The sequence below is a fragment of the Stegostoma tigrinum genome, chromosome 7 (assembly GCF_030684315.1).
Source record: "Stegostoma tigrinum isolate sSteTig4 chromosome 7, sSteTig4.hap1, whole genome shotgun sequence".
Taxonomy (NCBI): domain Eukaryota; kingdom Metazoa; phylum Chordata; class Chondrichthyes; order Orectolobiformes; family Stegostomatidae; genus Stegostoma; species Stegostoma tigrinum.
In genome coordinates, this window is record NC_081360.1 from 17062465 (window position 1) to 17085781 (window position 23317).

General features: G+C 44.0%; 1 protein-coding gene across 4 annotated transcripts in view; it reads right to left on the reverse strand.

Moving 5' to 3' along the window:
• Nucleotides 1-2365: 2365 nt before the first annotated feature.
• The window catches only part of fastkd2 (FAST kinase domains 2), a 33118-nt gene continuing 12166 nt past the window's right edge, over nucleotides 2366-23317 (reverse strand). For 3 of the 4 annotated variants that reach the window (XM_048535141.2, XM_059647062.1, XM_059647061.1), the window contains exons 6-12: nucleotides 19501-19640; nucleotides 14231-14406; nucleotides 10923-11086; nucleotides 9259-9483; nucleotides 6442-6535; nucleotides 5831-5945; nucleotides 2366-3558 (exon numbers count right to left, since the gene is read on the reverse strand). In XM_048535141.2, the coding sequence (XP_048391098.1) occupies nucleotides 3481-3558; nucleotides 5831-5945; nucleotides 6442-6535; nucleotides 9259-9483; nucleotides 10923-11086; nucleotides 14231-14406; nucleotides 19501-19640 (992 nt within the window). In that variant the 3' untranslated portion in view covers nucleotides 2366-3480. The remainder of the gene's footprint in view (nucleotides 3559-5830; nucleotides 5946-6441; nucleotides 6536-9258; nucleotides 9484-10922; nucleotides 11087-14230; nucleotides 14407-19500; nucleotides 19641-23317) is intronic. The other variant, XM_059647063.1, reaches the window with a different exon arrangement.

Here is a 23317-nt window from a genome sequence, read left to right on the forward strand (position 1 = left end):
AAATGATATCGCCTTACTGTTACTGAAAACTGGGACAGCTCATCAGCACAGGAGAAGGTGCTGCAGACTATCTGCACGGTCAACTATTACTCCAGTCATGTTGAATTATCAAGCCACTGGAAACAAGACTGGGGTTGGACAAGGTCATTCCATCTCCATTGTAATCAAGAGAGACACATTTTTTTTGTGTGTACACACCACCCCAACTCCTTCACATTCAACTTTATCTCAACTAAAAGAAAGAAAACGTACTTGTTTAAGAAAGAATGCAGGGATAATCCAGGAAACTGTAGGCTGGTGAACTTGGCGCCTGTGCTGGGGAAGTGCGTGGAAAAGATAGAGAGACAAGATATTTGCATGTTTGGAGGAAAATGGACTGGTTAGTGACAAGCAACGTGGTTTTGCCAGGGAAAGGCCATGTCTCAACAATCTGATTGAATTTTTTTAAGGGGTAACGATAATTGATGAGGGAAAGGCTGAGGATATATTTTATATGGACTTTGGTAAGGTTATTTGATAAAGTCCCACATGTCAGGTTGGTACAAAAACTAAATTCACACGGGAATCAGAATGGCTTAGCTAGATGCATAGAAAACTGGCTTGGTCATAGAAAACAGAGGATAGTGGTGGAAGCAAGTTTTTCAGAATGGAGACTGGTAACTAGTGATTTTCCACTGGGGTCAGTCTTAAGTCCTTTGCTGTTTGTAGTGTATATAAATGACCTGGAGGAAAATGTGTTTCAGAGATAGTAGGAACTGCAGACGCTGGAGAATCTGAGATAACAAGGTATAGAGCTGGATCCATCTTCTATCCACCTCCCCCTCTCTGCCTATTTACTTCAGAACCCCCTTCCCCTCCACCATTTCTGAAGGATCTTCTATCCACCTCCCCCTCTCTGCCTATTTACTTCAGAACCCCCTTCCCCTCCACCATTTCTGAAGGAGGGTCCAGGCTCAAAACGTCAGCCTTCCTGCTCCTCTGATGCTGCTTGATCTGCTGTGTTCATCCAGCTCCACACCTTGTTATCTTGGAGGAAAATGTGGGTGGCCTGATTAGTAAGTTTGCTGATGATACGCAGATTGGAGGAGTTGCTGACAGTGCCAAAGATTGTGCAAGTATACAACAGGATATAGATAGATTTGCAACTTGGGCACAGAAATGGCGGATGGAGTTTAATCTAGACAAATGCAAGGTGATGCATTTTGGAGGTTCAAATTTAAGTGTGAATTATATGATAAATAGCAGAACCCTTAGGAACACTAACATTCAGACTGATCTGGGCATGCAGGTCCACAGTTCCCTGAAAGTGGCAACACAGATAGCCGAGGTGATTAAGAAGGCACATGGCATGCTTGCCTTCATCAGCCAGAGCATGGAGTACAAGAGCTGACAAAACATGTTGCAGCTATACAAAACCCTTGTTAGGCTGCATCTGGAGTACTGTGTGCGGATTTGGTCACCACAATATCAGAAGGACGTGTAAGCTTTGGAGAGAGTACAGAGAATGTTCACCAGGAAGTTGCTCGGTCTCCAGGGCATTGACTATGAGGAAGGAATTAGAAATGTTTTCACTGGAGAGTCAGTGGCTGACAGGTGACCTGATAGAGGTCCACAAAATTATGAGAAACATAGATAGGGTGGATAGTCAGAGGCTTTTTTCCAGGGTTGAAGTTTCAAATACAAGGTGGCATAGGTTCAAGGTCAGAGGGGGAAAGTTTAAGGGAGTTGCGCAAGGGACGTTTTTCATGCAGAGAGTGGCAGCAGCCTGGAATGCACTACCAGAACATGTAGTGGAAGTGGGCACATGGAAGACAGTCAAGAGGCACCTAGGTGGGTACACAAATAGGGAGGGAATATAGGGATACTGATCGAAAAATGGCAGGTTTGTTTTTAAGATTAGTTGGGGCACGATGGTCAGCACAGGCTTGGAGGGCTGCAGGGCCTAACGGCCTGTTCCTGCGCTGTAAGTTTTCATTTGTTCACTCTTTACTATTCAGCTACAAAAAGAGATAGGAACAGCCATCTGGAACATATAAGCTGCACTAGGTATGAGAGCAGTTCTGGAATCATCCCAGCGCAGAACTGCCTTGCCTTGGTTGTCAGAGACTTATGGCGATACAATAATCAACACTGAGGCTTTCACAGAAAGTCAATTAGCAGAAAGGCATCAGCTCACAGGGCTATCAGCAGCTTACACACAATTCCAATTAAGGAAGCCAAAGTGTCAGGTGAAAGACAGGTACTGGCATTTCAAACAGCTTAGCTACGTTCCGTAGGAGCGAACACAATTGCCTCATGGCTATATGACTACCTTTGTAAACAACACATTTGGCACAGCTGCAATGAAACTGAGAGACGTAAACTATTATATTTTAATATTGTTTATTGCAAGTTTGTTTTCTTGGGATTTAAGTTGAACAAATGCATTTGTCTGTGTGTTTGGCGTGAACATTCCCTGTTTAAAAACAATACAATCCCAAGCAAGAGTTCCTCAGGAACTACCTGGAGGGGAATTGGGGAAAACTTTCCAGATTCTGACTTTCATTGTCAATCCATGCTGAAAAGCACTCTTAACTTGTGTTGTTAACTAACTTTTGTTTGGCTTTATTTTTTAAAACAAAGACTGCAACATTGCATGCTTATACTATAGTAAACGATCACTTTGGTCATAAAAATACAAAAAAATTACAATCTATCCAGCTAGGTTCCTGTTGAGATTCAGACTAGTCTGGTGTTAACCTCCTGTAACAACTGGGGTGATCAGATCATAATACAATCGTCCATACATAAGCTCCAGCAGCAAGTAGTCCTGAGAGAATCAGAGACAAATTCTTGAAGGAACTGGACACACTACAAAAGGAGGACAAGCTCACTATGTTGGCGATCTTCGACACATGGCTTAAGAGCTGACTCTTGGGCATGGGATGGTGTTTCGGGATTTGAAATTTGGCTAAATGCAACAGCAACGCAACATGCTTCTCCCAAGTCCTTACAATCATGTAAATACATCAATCACCAACAGCATCTTTACGCAGCTGGTGAAGTATAATAACACTTGGATGTACACAAGGTCCAAACAGTGGCTTCAGACTAGACTTTATCATTACTCTACACAGCAACATAAAAAGTGTTACGATCAAAAGGATTCTGTGCAGTGCAGTGTTCTACAGACCACGTGATGCTATGCTCCCAGATGAAATTTACTATCTCACCAAAAAGAAGTTCAGCTGATTCACTAAATCTGTCTCACACATGATTATAAAAGTAAGTGGAGTATATCCCTTCACATTTCGGTCTGAACTGGAGATCAATGCGAATCCACAGTTTCAGGATAAGCAACAATTTAGTTCAATTTTGGAATATCTGTTCTCGCAGGCGCAATAGCAGCACAGACCAGTTGAAAGGAGCAGAGCCTCCAGGAGCAATCAATTCCTTTGTTTTGTTCCCTCGATGCTAGTGGCACTGATTCTCACCACCCACTCATTCAGTGAAGATGGCATTCTTCAGGAACCCAACTCGTTCGTCTTCAGATAGCTTCCCGAACTCGTGTTCTGAGACCTAGAATAAACAAACAGAAATTGGTGAAAGAAAATCCAAGTCAAAATACTGAAGGAAGACAGCGTGCATAGATGGAGGCATTTCGGCCCAATGAGTCTGTGCTGGCTGTTTTGAAGAGATGTCTAGTTAGTCCCACTCTTTTCCCATGTCCCTGCAACTTTTATCCATCAAGTACATGGTCCCCAAAGGCAGCCAGTAGATAAGTGAGAAGGTGCAAAAATATTTTAATGTGAAAGATTTTTTTCTTTAGATCCTGCTGTTTTCTTTACACAGTACTCTCAGCATCCGTATACCCTCATTTTAAGGGGAGGCGATGGCCTGGTGGTATTATCGTTAGCCTATTAATCCAGAGACCCAGGTAATGTTCTGGGGACCTGGGTTCAAATCCTGCCATGGCAGATGGTGAAATCTGAATTCAACGTGCAAAAAAAAAATCTGGTATTAAGAATCTATTGATGATCACGAAACCTTTGCGGATTGTCGGGAAAACCCATCTAACTCACTAGTGTCCCTCAGGAACATCCTTGCCTGGTCTGACCTACATGTGACCCCGGAGTCACAACAATGTGGCTGACTTCCCTCTCACATGGTCTAACTAGCCACTCAGTTCAAGGGCAGCTAGGGACGGTAATAAACGCTGGCCAACTAGCAACACCCACATCCTATGAGTGAATGAAGAAAAAGAAGTTTCGAAGTTCAGTGGTTTAGGTTATCAAGCCACTCGTACTAAAAAGGAAAGTGAAGTGTAATCACTGATGTAGGAACATGGTGTCACACTTCATGCACAGGCAACTCCCACAACTGCAGTGAGATAAATGACTAGATAATGTGTTCCAGTAACACTGGTCAAGGGATGAATGTTGGCCACATCATGGTAGAGATAATTTCCCCGTTATTCTTGAAAAAGAGTGCCACAGGATATTTTATGTGCATCTACCATCTGATCGGCTCAACTGCAAGATGGTATCTCTGGTGGTTCAGTGATCCCTCAGTACCGCACTGCAGTGTCAACCTGGATTTTATGCTGAATTTGCCGAAATGGCAGTTAGAGAATTTGAAGTCAACTAATGCAAAATGTGTCCGGAAATAAAATGGCAACATTAGTAAATACGAACGTGGAGCTATTCGCTTGGGGTAAGAAAGCCCCATCGGATTCACTGGTGTTCTTTAAAGAAGGAAACATGCCCTGCCTCCTTACCTGGTCTTGTCTACACACGACTCCAGTCCTAAATTCGATGTTCTCCAAGTAGCCTAAAGAGGCACTTGGTTGTGTCAAACCATTTCAAAGGCAGCAGTGCACTGTCACTTTCTCAGGGCAACTGAAAATGTAGCCTTGCCTGTATTGCCTCCAATAATAGAATTTTTAAACAATTTGCATTAATGACCCGGTTGAGATCGCTGTGCGAACAGTTGTTCTTTTGTCAGAAATATTAAACCAAAGTGGGGGTTCTTCTGGCAGACTCCTTTGGTCCATCTGAGCAAGCTGGGCATATGAAATGAAGGAGTTAGATACAGTTCTCATGGCTAAAGGGATCAAAGCAGGAACTGGATGATCAGCCCTGATCGCACTGAATGGTGGAGCAGGCTCGAAGGGCTGAACGGCCTATTCCTGCTCCTCTCTTCTACGTTTTGCATGTTTCTAAATATAACCGGTCAATTGCTGGATGTCAGGAAGCAATTCTTCTTAAGAGGGTAATGAAAATCTGGGGTTCTTGCCTTCCCCACAAAAAAGCTATAGGGTCTGAGTCAATTGTAAAACTGATATTAATAGTTTTTTTTAATTGGGTAAGGGTATTAAGAATTAGGGAACCCCGGTGGACAGTTGATGCGGAGGGATAGGCCAGTCATGACTTGACTGAATTGTGGACCAGGCTCAAAGACTGAATAACCTCCCATGGTTCTGCAAATCAAGTAAAATCAGAAAAGGCTTACAGGCTCCATTCCCTAATTTCCTCAGGGGTCCGAGCTCAGCAGCACCTGGAGAAATGGGACATGAATATGTGGGCACACTGATCAGCATGCGTGGGCACTTGGATCAGCTGTGCAGCTACACAGCTTAGAGGGAATGTTGGTTACAGATAAGAGAGGGCTTTTAACTACTCATCTATATTAATTGGCAGATGACATCCAAGGCAATAATTCCACACAACATGGAAAATTCTTTTACTTGGAGAGTTATTGCTACAATCGGAACATCAGAAAGTGGAATTTTTTTTGAGTTTTACACAGATGAGACAGGCCACAACTCAAAGAGGCCATTATAAATACTCACCAATACCACATGGTACCCGAGCACCTTGAGATGTCGAATCTTCATTGCCAACCTGTCTTTGGGGTGAGACGTGCCAAAGCAAAAGGCAGATACTGGAGCACAAAGCACAGCCACTCTGCAAGGTACAAAATGATAATTATTACTGACCGAAATATTTCAATGATGTGACAGGTTGATGCTAATACAGTGGACTTTGTTTGAAATAATTACCTCTTTTGCTTAAATCAAAATCTTTCATTTTTCTTTCCCCATGACATTCCCCACCCTATCAGTTACTGATTTGCTTTGTAATCCCTCTTTCTAAATGAAAGAATAAAGGTGAAATCTGTTGTTCTCCCCAGTCTTCAAGATAGTGTCTAGACAGATGAGAATTACCACAGTAATGTACTAGGAAGCCAGAGCACTGGATTGCACCTTTAACCAAGATTTGAATCAATTGTTTGAAACTTTGAATTACAAGCATTTTTTGTGACAATGGCATAGAAAATGTTGCATATGCAAGTATTTGCGACAATCCAATCAAAAGGCATTTCAAACCCAATTGTATGTGACCAGGTAACAGGTTCACCAATACAACTGCATCAATAGATTTACAAGACAGTAATCCTTACCGCTGTATGTCACTGTCACTGTCACTGCCAATCTCATCATCCTGAGGAATGGGGACCACATTCTTACTCTTTTGGTCTAAAGCAATCACATAATCTTGATGGGAACACAGGAAACAGAGATTATCTTGGTAGAAAGCAGTTTGGAAGAGTTTTCATATAGTTTGTGTATTTGACAAAAAGAAACGTTATTTACATTTCTACTCCTAGTCCATTCTTTTCCATTGAGATTTGAACACTCCTGTAATGCACTGCTTGCTTTCGTTATTTACATTTCTACTCCTAGTCCATTCTTTTCCATTGAGATTTGAACACTCCTGTAATGCACTGCTTGCTTTTAATATATGATAAAGTCTCATATCCTCTCCATAATCAAGACCGTCCATTTGCAAATCCATAAAATCGCTCACCTCTTCTCCAGCCTCAACCTCTCTGCTGCCAAAACTTTCATACAAGCTTCTGCTCCACCCAGAATTGACTCTGCCATGTGACAAGATTTCTGCTGACTTCTGCACCCTTTCTCAATGGTTATCCTGACCAGCAGTGAAAATTTCTTCAAGCGCCACACTTCTGGACTGCGCTTGCATTGGCTCTGTGGAAGAGGAAGCCGCTTAGCCCTACAGGCCTGATGTTTGCCACAGATGTGCAAATCTTACCCTTTCAACTACATATTCAAATTCCTTTTGCAAAAACATTTTGCACCTGCCTCCAACTCACTGTGGATTCCAGACTGTAACTTACTGCATTAAAGAAACCTCGTCTCCCCTTTGATTCTTATTGCCAACTACTCTAAATTGGTTTCGGTGATAGTAGAAATTAATCTAGTCCCTTTTACCAGCATTTGTAGATAGTAGGGCTGGATGAACACAGCAGGCCAAGCAGCACCAGAGGAGCAGGAACATTGATGTTTCAGGCCTAGACCCTTCTTCAAAAATGGGGGAGGGGAAGGGGGTTCTGAAACAAATAGGGAGAGAGGGGGAGGCAGATAGAAGATGGATAGAGGAGAAGATAGGGGGACAGGAGACAGATAGGTCAAAGAGGCGGGGATGGAGCTGGTAAAGGTGAGTATAGGTGGGGAGTTAGGGACGGGATAGGTCAGTCCAGGGAGGACTGACAGGTCAAGGAGGTGGGATGAGATCAATAGGTAGGAGATGAGGATGGGGCTTGAGTTGGGAGGAAGCACATGTTAGGGAGGCAGGGATGGTCTGGGCTGGTTTTGGGATGCAGTGGGGGACAGGAGATTTTGAAGCTTGTGAAGTCCACATTGATACCATTGGGCTGCAGGGTTCCCAAGCGGAATATCCTACCTATTAAACTCATCCCACCCCCTTGACCTGTCCGTCCTCCCTGGACTGACCTATCTCCTCCCTAAATCCCCACCTACACTCACCTTTACTGGCTCCATCCTGCCTCTTTGACCTGTCTGTTTCCTCTCCACCGATCTTCTCCTCTACCCATCTTCTTTCCGCCTCCCCCTCTCCCTATTTATTTCAGAACCCCCTTCCCCTCCCCCACTTCCGAAGAAGGGTTTAGGTCTGAAACGTCAGACTTCCTGCTCCTCTGATGCTGCTTGGCCTGCTGTGTTCATCCAGCTCTACACCTTGTATTCTGAATCTGTATCCTTTATTATTGATCTGTTACCAAAGAGTCATAGAGATGTGCAGCATGGAAATAGACCTTTTGATCCAACTCATCCATGCTGACCAGATATCCTAAATTAATCTAGTCCCTTTTACCAGCATTTGGCCCATATTCCTGTTCGTATATCTATCCAGATGCCTTTTAAATGTTGCAATTGTACCAGCCTCCACCACTTCCTCTGGCAGCTCATTCCATATAAGCACAAATATCTGCATGAAGTTGCCACCCCTTAGGTCCTTTTTAAATCATCCTGTCTCACCTTAAATCTATGCCCTCTATTGGACTCCCCTATCCTTAGCTATTCACCCTATCCATGTCCCTCATAATTTATAAATTTCTGTGAGGTCACCCTTCAACCCCTGATTGCTCCAGAGAAAATAGCCCCAGCCTATGCAGCCTCTCCCTATAGCTCAAACCCCTCAACTCTGGCAACATCCTTGTAAATCTTCTCTGAACCCTTTCAAGTTTCACAACATCTTTCCTATAGCAGGTGACCAGTGTCCTGTACTGCTGCAACGTGACATCCCAAATCCAATACTCAATGCACTGACCAATAAAGGCAAGTGTACCAAAGCCTTCTTCAACACCCTGTCTACCTGCGACTCCACTTTCAAGAAAATAAAGGCAGTTCTGCTATAATGCGTGTTTGATTAACATGAATTAGCTGTAATGTGATTGATGAATGGTGGATGCTGTTTGAATAACACAAACTTTCCGCTGTACAGCCAAAGCGATTTCCCTATAGTGTGATTTTCTACGGAGATTTTCTATAATGTGAAGTCATGAAAGAAAGCAACAATCATGTAATATGAGACCTACCTGTACACACTCACACCCCAAGGTCTCTTTGCTCTGGAACACTCCCCAGGACCTTATCATTAAGTGTATAAGTCCTGCCCAGTTGGAAGCATTTTCTACTTATTTGCTCGATCAAAACTCCTCATTTTTGAAAAAGCCTGTGAAGTCTACTTTAATCTTTTCTGTTTAAAGGAGAAAGATCTCAAGCTCTTTTGTCTCCCCACCTGAATCCAGTTCCATATCCTTGTCTCATTCTGACAAGCCAGCTCTCCTCCCACTACAAGTCCTAATATCCCATTAGCAAAGATTGGTGGAGACTTTCTGAGCCACAGTAAGAGAGTTCTCAAGTAGGTGCTCACGTTTTAAAAAAAGTTCAAATACCTATAAAAAGGAAGTTTTTCAACATCAAGCCCTGCTGGTACAGGCTGCTGTCGCCCAAAATGGTGTCCATTGTTTTCTGCAGCTCTGCATTTACCGAATGACTGGACAATGAGGGATTGACAACTGTGGTATTTACCGGCGGCCTGATGAAGGATGGATTTTCTAACTCCAAGCACAGATTGATGCACTGAAGCATCTGCTCGTTCACTTCACAGTAGGCACTGGCTAGAACAGATAAAATTAGAGAGTGTCTAGAAGCATTGATGAGTAATTTTCATCGCGGTTTACTTATACCTCAACAGAAATGATCGAGGTTGTTACAACTAGAAAGCCAAGTGGTGAAAATATTTTCTCTCAGAGGATCATGTGCCTTTGGAATTTTCTTCCTGAAAAGGTGGCAAAAGCAGATTCCTCCAATGTTTCGAAAGCAGAGGAAGAGAGACTTGTTAAGCAGGGGACAATTGGTAATCGAAGATAAGTGAGAATGTGGATCTGAGGTTATACCCAGATCAACCACCATTTTGTCAGATGGTGGAGCAGGCTTAATGGGCTGAATGGCCTATGTCTACTCCTTGTTTGTACAACAGAACTGGATCTAATCTTTACACACCGAAAGTGATATGTATTTCAAACATGCATCTCCTAACCTAAACAGCACAATTTCAATTTATAGGAACACGAGTGAATTTGCAATGAAATGTCCAGTGATACATTTAATAATTAACCCAGGTGAGCATTCTCTTTCACCCAAAATAATCCTCTACTGGATATTATTACCATTACAAATGTGCTAAGGTTGTGTTAATGCTAGCAAGTTGAGCATGGAAGTGGTTAGGGGTTAGAGCAGAGGCAGCGAGTTTGTTCTCCAACGTGTGAGGAAACTGGGCAGTTGCACACCCAGATTTACAGTTTGCACAAAGCTGTGTGGCATAGTAAGAAATATGATTGAAAGCAGAACGTTGCAAACGGACACAGAATTTAAGTGAGCCGGCTTGATGGCGAAAGATGGAGTTCAATGTGGGAAATGTCTGCGATCATCAACTTTGTTCCCAAGGAGATTATGGAAAAGGTAGTGGACAAGTACAATGCATGACCAACTGCAAATTGAGCTGAAGTCATGCTACATTTACATAAAGTCCTTATTAGACCATGTTCAGTGTGCTATGTATAGGTCGAGACATGACATCATACCTCAGGAAAAACTGGGGGCAATCAAAAGTGTCAAAATGAGGGCTGACAGATTTTTGTTGCGTAAGAACAGAAAGGCAACAACAAACAGCCGCGGTCAAGATCAACCATGATCTAATTCAACGGTACAACAGAATAGAGGGTGTGAAAGCACTCAGCTTGTTCCTCATAATTCGAAAGATTAAAGTCATTCTAGTTGCAGAGAACACGTGGGGCTGCTCTCTCATGACAGCGAGAGAGAGAGCGAGAAAGAGAAAGCGAGAGAGAGAAAGCGAGAGAGAGAAAGCGAGAGAGAAAGCGAGAGCGCGCGAGACAACTGATGGTGAGTTTAACCTGAGGGTCACCCTATATTGGGTGAGGTTGAGGAGTTGGGTCCTTCGTAGTACTCCAGCTGGCAAGGGAACTGAACTCACGCTGCTGGCATCACTCTGCATTACAAATCAGCCATCTAGCCAACTGAGCTAATAATCACTCACCTGATGAGCAAAGTTCATTTAGAACGTCATCCTGGAACAGTTGGTTCAGAGCAACCTGGGGATAGTGGCGCATCAGACACAAAGAATAAACACCACGGAGAAGATCCTGCGAAGAGCACTTCGACAAATACAACTCAAACACATCACTTAAAGTCTGTAGGAATCTGTGGAGGGGTAAGGAGACACAGAAAAAAATTCATCTTCCAAAACCAGTCAAACTGCCAGGGCCAAGTCTGACAGTGACCGTGAGACAGCAAAGCAGAGATAAACAGTGCTTCCATGTACCTAAATACACATTCAAAGTTTACTTTCTCTCCACATTTTATTTTTGAGGTTTCCCTACTTATTACCTAAAAACGGTTGCACAAGAACAGGTCACTGCACCCAAATGGTCTTCTCCCAGGGATTAAAGGGGTAACATGGATACTTTTGAGCTGAGAGACACAGAGAAGGAAGTAGCTGCTGGTGGCTGTTTTTCAGGCTGGACAGCTGTGTGTGCAGAACTATTCTGCCAGGGCTTTGCAGTGGGAACAACATCTTCATTAATATATATGTATTAATCACCTGGAATTGGGTAAACAAGATATCATTTCTAGGTCTTCAGACAGCACCAAACTGAATTGCGGAAGCAGTGAGCAGGACAGAGCTCAGGAGGCACACAAATGTAAAGTGGTTTATTTGAGCGGGAAGAATGATCGTAAATCATAGAATCCCTACAGCGTGGAAACAGGCCCTTCAGCCCAACAAGTTCACACTGGCCCTCAGATCATCCCACCTAGACCCATTCCCCTAATCTACACATCCCTGAATACTATGGGCAATTTAGCACGGCCAATCTACCAAGTCTGCATATCTTTTGGAATGTGGGAGGAAACCGGAGTACCCAGAGGAAACCCGCGCAGACACAGAGAGAATGTGCAAACTCCACAAAGACAGTTGCCCGAAGGTGAAATTCAACCCAGGTCCCTGGCGCTGTGAGGCAGCAGTGCTAACCACTGAGCCACCATGCCAATGAGAAGTGATGTAAATCTAATGGCATAATTTTGAGAGAGGCACAGAACCAAGGCGTTACCTCTGCAATACCCTGGTTCACTTCTCTATCACCCCCAACACTTCATCCCCCTTTCATGGCAGTTTCTTTGCAATCGTAAGTGGTGTAACACTTCCCCTTTTAAACCCCCTCCCTCCTCACTATCCATGGTCCGAATGCCCCTTCATGGTAATTTACTTGTACAAAAACAGAGAAAAGCTCTGCAGGTCTGGTAGCATCTGTGAAGAAAACAAAATCAGAGTTAATGTTTCAGGTCTGCTGACCCTTCCTCACCAGACCTGAAACATTAACTTTGTTTTCTTCACAGATTTCTGCCAGACCTGTTGAGCTTTTCCAGCAACTACTGTTTTTCATCCTGATTTACAGCATCCACAGTTCTTTTGATTTTTATTCAGTAATTTACTTGTGCTTCTTTCAATTTAACCTATTGTACTCACCGTCGCAAATGTGGACTCTGCTACATTGAGGAAACTAAATGCAGGCTCAGTGGCCACTTCGTGAAATATCTCTGCTCATTTTGCAAGCATGATCCTGACTTTCTGGTCACCTTTCACTTTAATACATCACCTTTGTCTCACAGTCGGATTTCTCTCCTGGACCTGCTACAGCACTCCATGAAGCTCAATGCAAACTGGAGGAACAACACCTCGTTTTCTGTTAAGGCACTTTACAGCCTTCAGGACTCAATAGTGAGTTCAACAACTTCAGACTATGAACTCTGTCTTCAGTTTTGTTTCCCCTGCCTCTCACCAACACTAGCAATAATCACTGGGGTCAGGCTTTCTTGATTTTGCTTTCTGACATTAACACCTAGCCTGGACCTCTCTCATGTCCCAAAACCATTACCACTCATTTTGTTTTTATGATGCACGTGAACTCTAAATTCTCTCATCCTCCAGCCTTCCCTTGATCAGGCTACTACCAACCACTTGAAACGAGAGATGATGGCCTAATGGTAGCTTCACCAGACTAGTAATTCAATCTAATCCTCCGGGTTCAAATCCCACTACGGAGATTTAAATTCCTTCATAATAGCTGTAATTGGAAACTAGTCCATTGTGGCTATGAAACTAACAGCAACTGCTTTAAAGACCATTTGGTTCACAAATATCCCCTAACATCAATACCCTGTCTGGCCAACATTAGACTCCAAACTGAAAGCAATGTGAGTGACCTTAACAACCCTCTGAAATGGCCTAGCACAACACTCAGTTCAAGCATCTGCAAGACATCCAATGAAACAGCAACATTTTATGAAATGAGAAGGATTTTAAACTATCCAGGACCAAATATCTAAGAAGCAGATGTGGCCTTAAATAGTTCAAATAGGTTTGTGTGTGTAATTACCAGACATCAAAATTTACTTCAACAATACTACTTTTATATAATGAATGTAAGGAGGTACCAGTCAGATTCCCTCATGCTGAAGATGATCATTGGCTGGCACTTAAGTGTGCAAATTTATTTGCTGCTTGTCAGCCCAAGCCTGGACATTGTCCAGATCTTGCTGCTGCTGCATTTGGATGTGGAAGGCCGCAGCATCTGAGGAGTCATGAATGGTGCTGAACATTGTACAATCATCAGAGACTGTGCCCACTTCTGATCTTATGATGGAGGGAAGGTCATTGATGAAGCAGCTGAAGATGGTTGGGCCTAGATACTACCCTGAGGTAGTCCTGCAGAGTTATCCTGTAGCTGAGAAGACTGACCCCCAGCAGCCATGACCATCTTCCATGTACCAGGTACGGAACCGATGGAGCGTTTTCACCTAGAGGTTCTTGTCCACATTAGCCAAAATGCGTACAGGAATACATGAAGATGCTAATATTTTAAATTATCATAAATTATTCAGCTCGCCTCGTTCAAGGCACTTATTTCAGGGGCAATTAAGAATGGGCAACAAATGCCTTGCCAGTGACACCCACATCCTATGAATGTCTAAAAAATGACCTCCACCAACTAGTCTACAACAGGTATACAGAAACAAAATCTGTATGTTGGTTATGTTTTCAGCTGCAAAGCTTAGCATTCTCCCTGCAGACCTCTTGGCCTCTTCACCTCTATCTTCGTTTGAGACACACCTCATTACCTATTTTTTGATTAATTTTGCTCACTTTCCCTCGTGGTACCATGGTGATAACACACCCATGATGCACCTTGGGATGCTTGGTTATATTAGATGATATAGGAAAATAGCTGCTGTGGTGTTAGTGCATAGAAGACTTGAACAGACGTCACATAAAGCACCAAGACTCACTGCTTGATCCAACCCTCATCTGGTCGATGGTTCAGGAAGGAATACACACGAAGCACTGACAGCACATCCTTCAAAGTTAGGGATTCAGACTTTGCCAGTATAATTTGTGCAAATGCATTCATCAACTCGATATGGCGAAAGCCGAGCTCCGAAAACAGCACTAGGAACAGAATTAGCTAGAACAGAGAACATCAAAATAATGGTGAAGGTATGTACGTTCATCAAGGTATGAATTACATTGAGGAGCAGTGGAGCATTGGTCCACTCTCGGTGTAAGCCAGTTCTTAGTCAGAGGGCTCCTGATTTCATTATCTTTAGTATGATTGAGTCTTTCTTGATATTAGTCCTGAATGGCCGAACTCTTAACTTTAAGGTTACGCTCATGCTCTGAAGTTGGGCACCAGAATAAATAGATTCTCTCCATCTAACCTATCAATTCCTTTTCAGATTTCAAATAGCTTGATTAGACCCCCTATCAATCTCCTGTGGGGCTGGGTCTGGATGGAATGCTCTTTGCAGAGTCAGTGTGGACTCAATGGGCCAAAAGGCCTGCTTCTACACTGTAGGGGTTCCATGCCTTTATACTCAAGAGAATGCAAATCACATTGTACAAACCTTTTTTTCATCAGTTAACCCTTTATGACCTGGTTTTGCACAAACATGAGGTGCTTTGGAAAAATCTACCAGGTGAAGGGTGTTTCAGTGAAGCACACAGGACTCCAAGAGTTTTTTTTTACTGCACCTCAAACATTACTTCAACATGTAGTTTCTCAAATGACGAAGGGATTAGATTATGTGCGAGTGGACAATTTATTTCCATTAAATAGACTAGGGACGATTAGGAGGTCACAATCTAAAGGTGTATAAAATCAGATCTTGGGTTTAACATGAGTTAGTGGTCGTGGAGAAGAGCAAATCTTTCAAACAGGCTGTTGACTTGGTGAGTCTACGCTGCCACTGAATTCCTTCAAGCAACAGCTGGACCTATATGGTGATAGTAATCTTGTTCGAGGTACAGCGTAACGCTAATCTGGTCCACAGTGATCTTCTGGATGAGTTGTGATTGTATAATGGCATGGGAGGGAAATTCCTTCAACTCAACCCTCAACCTGCCACTGGCCTAACTTCATCTGGTTTCTTGTCTCTCCTAGAGCATTGCATGGGTTCAGACAAGGTGGAGCACAATTAATGTGGGGCCAGGCTGGACGAAGCCTTGAGTCTTTTGTGCACCACTGTACATCTGAGAACTCACCACAAAAATGGATTTAATTGATATTACACTTAAATATAAACATCTGCTCATTTTGCCCATTTCTCACTGTTCAAATTCAAACAGGTCTCTGCTTTCCCCAAAGAGGGCAAGGAGAAGGCAGAGCATGGGAAAGAAAAGGAAATCATGACTACTGAAGAGTGGCTATCTTAGTCTGAGACTTTGGAGACAGAGCAAGAGACAGTCAGATGAGAGTCAATTGATAATGAAATCCAATCTCTGAGAGAGGTGCAGGGACAGAAAGATAAAGTCAGAATTCAATAGTGCATTGCAACTACTCTCGTTTATTAATTGATCTTGTCTTGTAACCCGAAAGCTAAAAGAGTCAAGAGATTAAGGTAAAATTTTACAGTCACAAAAAGAAAGTTGGGTTTATTTGAACCACAACACCAGGGTGAGCACTTGCTGCACAGTTTCAGTGTCAGGCTATTTGGAATGAGAGATGCCTTTGAACAATGGTCTGTTTTCTGCCGAGATAGTAGGTACTGCCAGTGCTGGAGAATCGGAGATAACACGGTGTGAAGCTGGACGAACACAGCAGGCCAAGCAGCAGAGGAGCAGGAAAATTGATGTTTCAGGTCAAGACCCTTCTTCAGAAATCGTGGAAGGGAAGGGGATTCTGAAATAAATAGGGAGACGGGGGAGGCGGATAGAAGATGGATAAAGGAGAAGATAGAGTGAGAGGAGACAGACAGGTCAAAGAGGCGGGGATACAGCCGGTAAAGGTGAATGCAGATGGGCAGTTAGGGAGGGGACAGGTCGGTCCAGGGAGGATGGGCAGGTCAAGGAGGTGGGATGAGGTTAGTGGGTAGGAGATGAGGGTGGGGCTTGAGATGGGAGGAGAGGTTAGGGAGGTGGGGACTAGCTGGGCTGGTTTTGGGATGAGATCAGGGGAGGCGAGATTTTGAAGCTTGTGAAGTCCACATTGATACCCTTGGGATGCAGGATTCCCAAGCAAAATATGAGATGCTGTCCCTGCATCTTTCGTGTGGTGTCACTGTGGCAATGCAGGAGGCCCAGGATGGACATGTTGTCTGAGGAGTGGGGTTGGGGGTGGAGAGGAGTTGAAATGGTTTGCGACTGGGAGGTGTAGTTGTTTGTTGTGAACTGAGCGTAGGTGTTCCGCAAAGTGGTCCCCAAACTTCTGCTTGGTTTCCCCAATGTGGAGGAGGCCACAACAGGAACAGCGGATACAGTATATCACCTTAACAGATGTGCAGTTGAACATCTGTTTGATGTGAAAAGTCATCTTAGGGTCTGCGAAGGGGGTGAGGGGAGGTATAGGGGCAGGTGTAGCACTTGCTTCAGTTGTAGGGAAAAGTGCCGGGGATGGTGGGGCTGGAGGGGAGCGTGGAGCGGACAAAGGAGTCATGGAGAGAGTGGTCCCTCCGGAAAGCACTTAAGGGTGGGGAGGGAAAAATGTCTTTGGTAGTGGGGTCAGTTTGCAGATGGCAGAAATATCGGAGGATGATGCGCTGGATTTGGAGGTTGGTGGGGTGGTACGTGAGGACTTCTGTTTCGGTTATTATTGCGGATGGGGGTGTGAGGGATGAGTTGCGGGAAATGCAGAAGACATGGTCGAGGGCATTTTTGATCACTGTGGAGGGGAAGTTGCAGTCCTTGAAAGAAAGAGGGCATCTGAGATGTTCGGGAGTGGAATGTCTCATCTTGGGAGCAGGTGCGGCAAAGGCAAAGGAATTGGGAATAGGGGGTGGCCTTTTACAGGAAGGTGGATGAGAGGAGGAATATTCTAGATAGTTGTGGGAGTCGTTAGGCTGAAAATGGATATCGATTTCCAGGTGGATGCCAGAGATGGAGACAGAGAGGTCCCAAGAGGAGAGAGAGGTGTCAGAGATGATCCAGGTGAACTTAAGGTTGGTGTGGAAGGTGTTCGTCAAGTGAATGAACTGTTTGAGCTCTTCGTGGGAGCACAAGGCGCCGCCGAAACAGTCATCAATGTAATGAAAGAAGAGGTGGGAGATAGGGTCAGTGTGGCTTTGGAAGAGGGATTGTCCCACGTATCCTACAAAGAGGCAGGCATAGCTTAGGCCCACGCGGGAACCCATGGCCACCCCCTACGTCTGTAGGAAGTGGGTGGAAATTGAAGGAGAAGTTGTTGAGGGGGAGGACAAGTTCGGCTAAACAGATGAGGGTGTCAGTGGAGGGGAACACCTATGCTCAGTTCACAAAAAACAAGTACACCTCCCAGTCGCGAACCATCTTAACTTCCCCACCCATTCCTCAAACAACATGTCCATCCTGGGCCTCCTGCAGTGCCACAACGATGCTACTCGAAGGTTGCAGGAACAGCACCTCATATTCTGCTTGGGAACACTGCTGCCCAACGGTATCAATGAGGGCATCACAAGCTTCAAAATCTGCCTCCCCCAACCGCATCCCAAAACCAGCACAGCTAGTCCCTGCCTTCCTAACCATTCCTCCCATCTCAAGCCACACCCCCATCTCCTACCCACTAACCTCATCCCACCTCCTTGACCAGTCCCATCCTCCCCGGACCGACCTATCCCCCCCTTAACTCCCCACCTACATTCATCTTTACTGGCTCCATCCCCATCTCTGTGACCTGTCTGTCTCCTCTCATCCTATCTTCTCCTTTATCCATCTTCTATCTGCCTCCCCCTGTCTCTCTATTTCAGAATCCCCTTCCCCTCACCCATTTCTGAAGAAGGGTCTCAACCCGAAACATCAACTTTCCTGCTCCTCTGATGCTGCTTGGCCTGCTGTGTTCATCCAGCTTCACACTGTGTTATGTCTGTTTTCTGCCATTGAGTTCTGTACAAGCTGGTGTCTAATAACTGTCTCCCTTTAAAACCAGGTCAGTCGACGGGAAAACTTCCTCCTCTTCAAGCAGCAATCATTTTAAAACCATGGACAGGCCATACCTGGGCAACAACAACTAGACTTATTTTCCCCACGACCAAACAGTATGTTTTTAACTGTGGAGAATCACCTCTGGGAAACATCAATAAGAAGTGGATTTTGAATAAAATATTTAAAGATCAAATATAATCACATGATTTGGGATTCAAAAGCATGGACCTGGGATTGGGAATCCCAGATCAATACACTGGGCTGGGCTGTGTCGAAACCTGCTGCACAAGCCTTTAAAAGTTGATCACTTGTTCCAATAAATCAAAAGGAAACATCATTCAGTGGTTACGACTGCAGTGCTAAAATGACCTTTGTGCAATAGTAAAAACTTCAGTTGCACTTAATTTTCACTTAGGCTTTGCTCTCTTTAAATTTACTCCAGTAGATAATCCAAAATATATGACACTTGGCAGTCTTCTAGTACAACACTGTATCGTACAAAGCTTCCATTTGTGTAGAGTAACAATATTTCATTCTAATGGCTGAAAATCGATTTGAGCTTCTCCCAACATGACCAGTTATTCATGTCGTATATTTCAATTTGTGGTGTACAGTGAAAGCTCCATCAGAGAATCTGTGACCAGGCAAACAGGGGGATGTGGCCACAGGGAGATATAGACGATGACTTGCAGGCCAGAAGCAATGTTTCAAAAAAAAAATCTGGTCAAATATGAAATAAAAACAACCCATGCTGAAAACAGACTGCAGGTCTGTCTGGGGAACTGAAAGAGATGAGGACAGTGCTACATTCCGTGTAGGTTAGTCTTCATCAGAGCTCTCGTTTATTCAGCCTCTTTTCTTTCAACCTCTGGCTTTGACAATGATCGGTGGGATTGTAATCACTTACCTTCTTAACTGCTGGAGGACCTGCAGCCGTCGGTCCCTGCAGCCCAGGTAAGGTACATCACAAAATGATGCAGCACGACATCGTGGGCCAAAGGGCCTGTGCTGTGCCCGGCCATTCTATGTTCTATCCCTGCCATAGTGTTGACAGTGCTAACCACTCCCCCGCTCTTTCCCTGCAGCCCAGCACATTTGTCCCTTGCACAAGCTGTCCAGACGAACGCAAAAGGTGGGTCCTCAGACTCAGTTCTTGAAGTCATCTCACCTGTTTAACCTGCCAGATCGCCAGGCTGGCTGCCACATGGTTGCCAATAGCACTCAGTAGAGCGGGGCTGCGGTACTGGAGATCCTTGCACGACTGCAAAATGTGCACAAGACGCCAAAACGGGATGCTGTGGATATTCTCTGGGGGAACAATATGGGACAAACACGGCAAAGTGAAGTGCCCTTTGTTTTTCTCTTTTCAAGAGGTCAAAGACAAGCTATTTGGTTTGCTGGAATTACTCTCTTTTCTCCATCACAGCCCTGGCACATGGGAGTCTTTTGCGCATTACCTATGTCTCACGCTTCCCTCTTCTTCTGATCTCCTGGAGATGCATATTTTGTTTCCTTCCTTGCCTTGTCTGTTTACTTATTCTGTGAACACGAGTCCCTGGTTTCAAGTGACAGCCTCCTCATTTGCTGAGTGAAGGGGTTTCAGTCTGCCACTTAGCCTACAGTGGGGAGACTCTTCACTGTTTGTGTCTCTCCACAATAGGGTTTGTGCTGAAGCCCTGGCTTATCCTGAACCTGTTTAGCAACTAACATTCTTACCATGGTAGAAGCACAACGCTGGCCATTTGACAGATTGGAGTTTGTCACAAGGAAGTAGCTCATGACTTCCTATGACTTATCAGATGTGCAGGGGAGTAATATTTGTGAGAACAGGAAGACAGAGGAGTGTTCTTGGGCTGAGGGTTTTTTTTGAGCGTCCACAAGATGTGCGCCATATGCCAGCTATGCCTTTGCTCTTCAGACGCACAATACAAGTTTAATCGGAAAAGTGCTGCATTATCATGATCCCAGCCTCTCTTTTCTTGCACTGACAAGCCCTTATTCATTTAATCTCTCTGGCCTTCCACCTTAACACACACACTTCCCCTTTGCCACTACTCTAGACTTGCTTTAAATTGGTTCATCTATGCTGGGAGATCATCGATCAGGAAGGTTAACTTTGCTTCTGGGATTTTTGCCTGACCTCTTGAGTATTTCCAGCAATTCCTGTTTTTATTTTGGAAATCAGCTGGTGACAACAACCACATGGTAAAAACAATCAAAACTTAACCCTCCACTGAAACAAGTAACAAACTGCATTAATATAACACCTTTACTCCAGGAAGGCATCCCAAGTCGCTTGCCACAGATAAAATCTCACAGCAAGAAACACAAAAAATTTTTGGACAAGTTGATAGATTTTGAGGTGCAAGGAAGAAAGGAGCAAGACATGGAGATGGAGAAAGTGAAGGAGGGATTTCAAGAGTTTATAACCGCCGACAGTATGTACAGCCACTAATGGTGGGTCAAAGAAAATTGGAGATGCAAAACAGATCAGAATTGGAGGCAGGCAGGGATCTTAGAGGGTCTTGGGGCTAAGTGAGCTTAAGGAGATAGGGATGCCTTCCTGGGGTAAAGGTGTTATATTCATGCAGTTTGTTACTCGCCTCAGTGGAGGGTCAAGTTTTGATTGTTTTTGCCATGTGGTTGTTATCACCAGTATGGCACCTCTAAACTCCCGCGGGCCCAAGTGTACCCTGTCCAACCAGTCTCCTCAGCCAACCTGCCTATTCTAAATGTTAGCCTGAAAAATTTTCTTTGAACCTGCATTGAATCCTGCAGCATAGCACTCACTACCTCTCCCAACTGTTTATTCCCACTCTCAGTCTCTTATTAGCTATCCATCTTTTATCCATGCCACATGTTACCCTCAACATTATCAGCTTTTATTTTCCACAGCAGCAACCTTGAATGTGACATCTTATCAAATGCCTTCTGTAAATCTAAGTACAGCACACCCACAGATTATCCTTTATGCACAATGAGCACTAATAATTTGGTTAAACATGACTTCCCTTTCAACGTGTTGACTCTGTTGATTACCTTGCATTTTTTTTTCTTAGAAGTGCTCCAAATCTTTACTGATACCTGCTAACATCTTCCCTCTGATGGATGTTAAGAACTGCCCTCTCACTTCCGGCTATTTGCCTGCCTCCCTTCTTGAGTAAAGAGGTAACACATTTGCCACCTTCCAATCTAACAGAACATTGCCCAATCTAGAAAATTTTGGAAAATTAGACCCAATGCATTGCAATGGAACCTGTCAGCTCACCATTTGTCACTGCGACTTACTTAGGGTTAAGAGTTTTCTTTAATCCCTCCTTTCTTGTCACTTCCTGAATGACAGCTATTTGTGAGATGTCACTTACATCTCTACAGTGAAGACTGATGCAAAATACATTTTCATTTCAGCTATCATGTGCATATTTTCCATTATCAACTCTCACCCTATCAGAGTGACATCTACTTTGTTCATTCATTTCCTTTTCAAATATCTATAAAAACTCTTGCTATCAATTTTTACATTTTTACCATTTCTCGTTCATTGTGATGTTACATTCTTCATTTACCATTTAGTCACTCTTTCTGATTTTAATACTTTATCCAGTATGTCGATTTGCCACAATCTTATGCTTTTTCTTGAAGTTTGATACTGTCTTTAACTTTTGCTGAGTTAATCACAGACGATGGGTCCAACTTTTGGAAAGTTTCTCTCTTTTCAGACTGCATTGATTCCGTGAAATATCTCCTTAAATAACTGCCACTGTATCTCTACTAACCTAGGTCCTATCCTAATTTGCCAATTCACTTCGTCTATCCACATTTTCATGCTCACATAATCATCCACGTTTAAGTTTAAAATACTAGTTTTAGATCCATTCCACTATTCATCAAATCGAAGGAAAAATTAAATTACATTATGTTACTGTGACCTAGGTATGCTTTTACCTTGAGATCATTAATGAATTAATTCTATCTTGTCGCACAACACTAGGTCTAGTGTAGCCTAATCTCAGGTCAGCTGCAGAATGTACTGCTTTAAGAAAATGACCTGAAAAACATTCAATGAACTCCTTCTCTCAGCTATCTTTGTCCACCTGATTTTTCCAGTCTACTTGTAGACAAGACTTTACCAGTCGGGATTGGGAATAGAGTGGGCCTGAGCATTCTCAAACATGGGAAGCGCTGAAGAAGAATTCTTGCCAAACATCTGAAAGCCATTCAAACCAAAGGAGCGGAGGCTTGGGGACTGCTTTGCAGAACACCTACACTCGGTTCGCACTAAACAACTGCACCTCCCAGTCGCGAACCATTTCAACTCCCCCTCCCATTCCTCAGACATGTCCATCCTGGGCCTCCTGCAGTGCCACAACGATGCCAGCCAAAGGTTGCAGAAACAGCAACTCATATTCCGCTTGGGAACTGTGCAGCCCAATGGGATCAATGTGGACTTCACAAACTTCAAAATCTCCCCTCCCCCAAAACCAGCCCAGCTGGTCCCCACCTCCCTAACCTGTCCTTCCTCCCACCTATCCTCTCCTCCCACCTCAATTCCCACCCCATCTCCTACCTGTTAGCCTCATCCCACCCCCTTGACCTGTCCGTTCTCCCTGGACTGATGTATCTCCTCCCTAACTCCTCATCTACACTCACCTCTACTGGCTCCATCCCCTCCTCTTTGACCTGTCTGTCTCCTCTCCACCTATCTTCTCTATCCATCTTCTATTCGGCTCTCCCTCTCTCCCTATTTATTTCAGAACCCCCTTTCCCTCTCCCATTTCTGATGAAGGGTCTAGGCCCGAAATGTCAGCCTTCCTGCTCCTCTGATGCTGCTTGCCCTGCTGTGTTCGTTCAGCTCTATACCTTGTTATCTCAGATTCTCCAGTATCTGCAGTTCCTACTGTCTCTCCCAAACCAAAAGAACCTTTTTTTAAAAAATATGTATAATGCCTTTAATGTGGTAGAGCTATCCCAGGGTGCTTCATAGG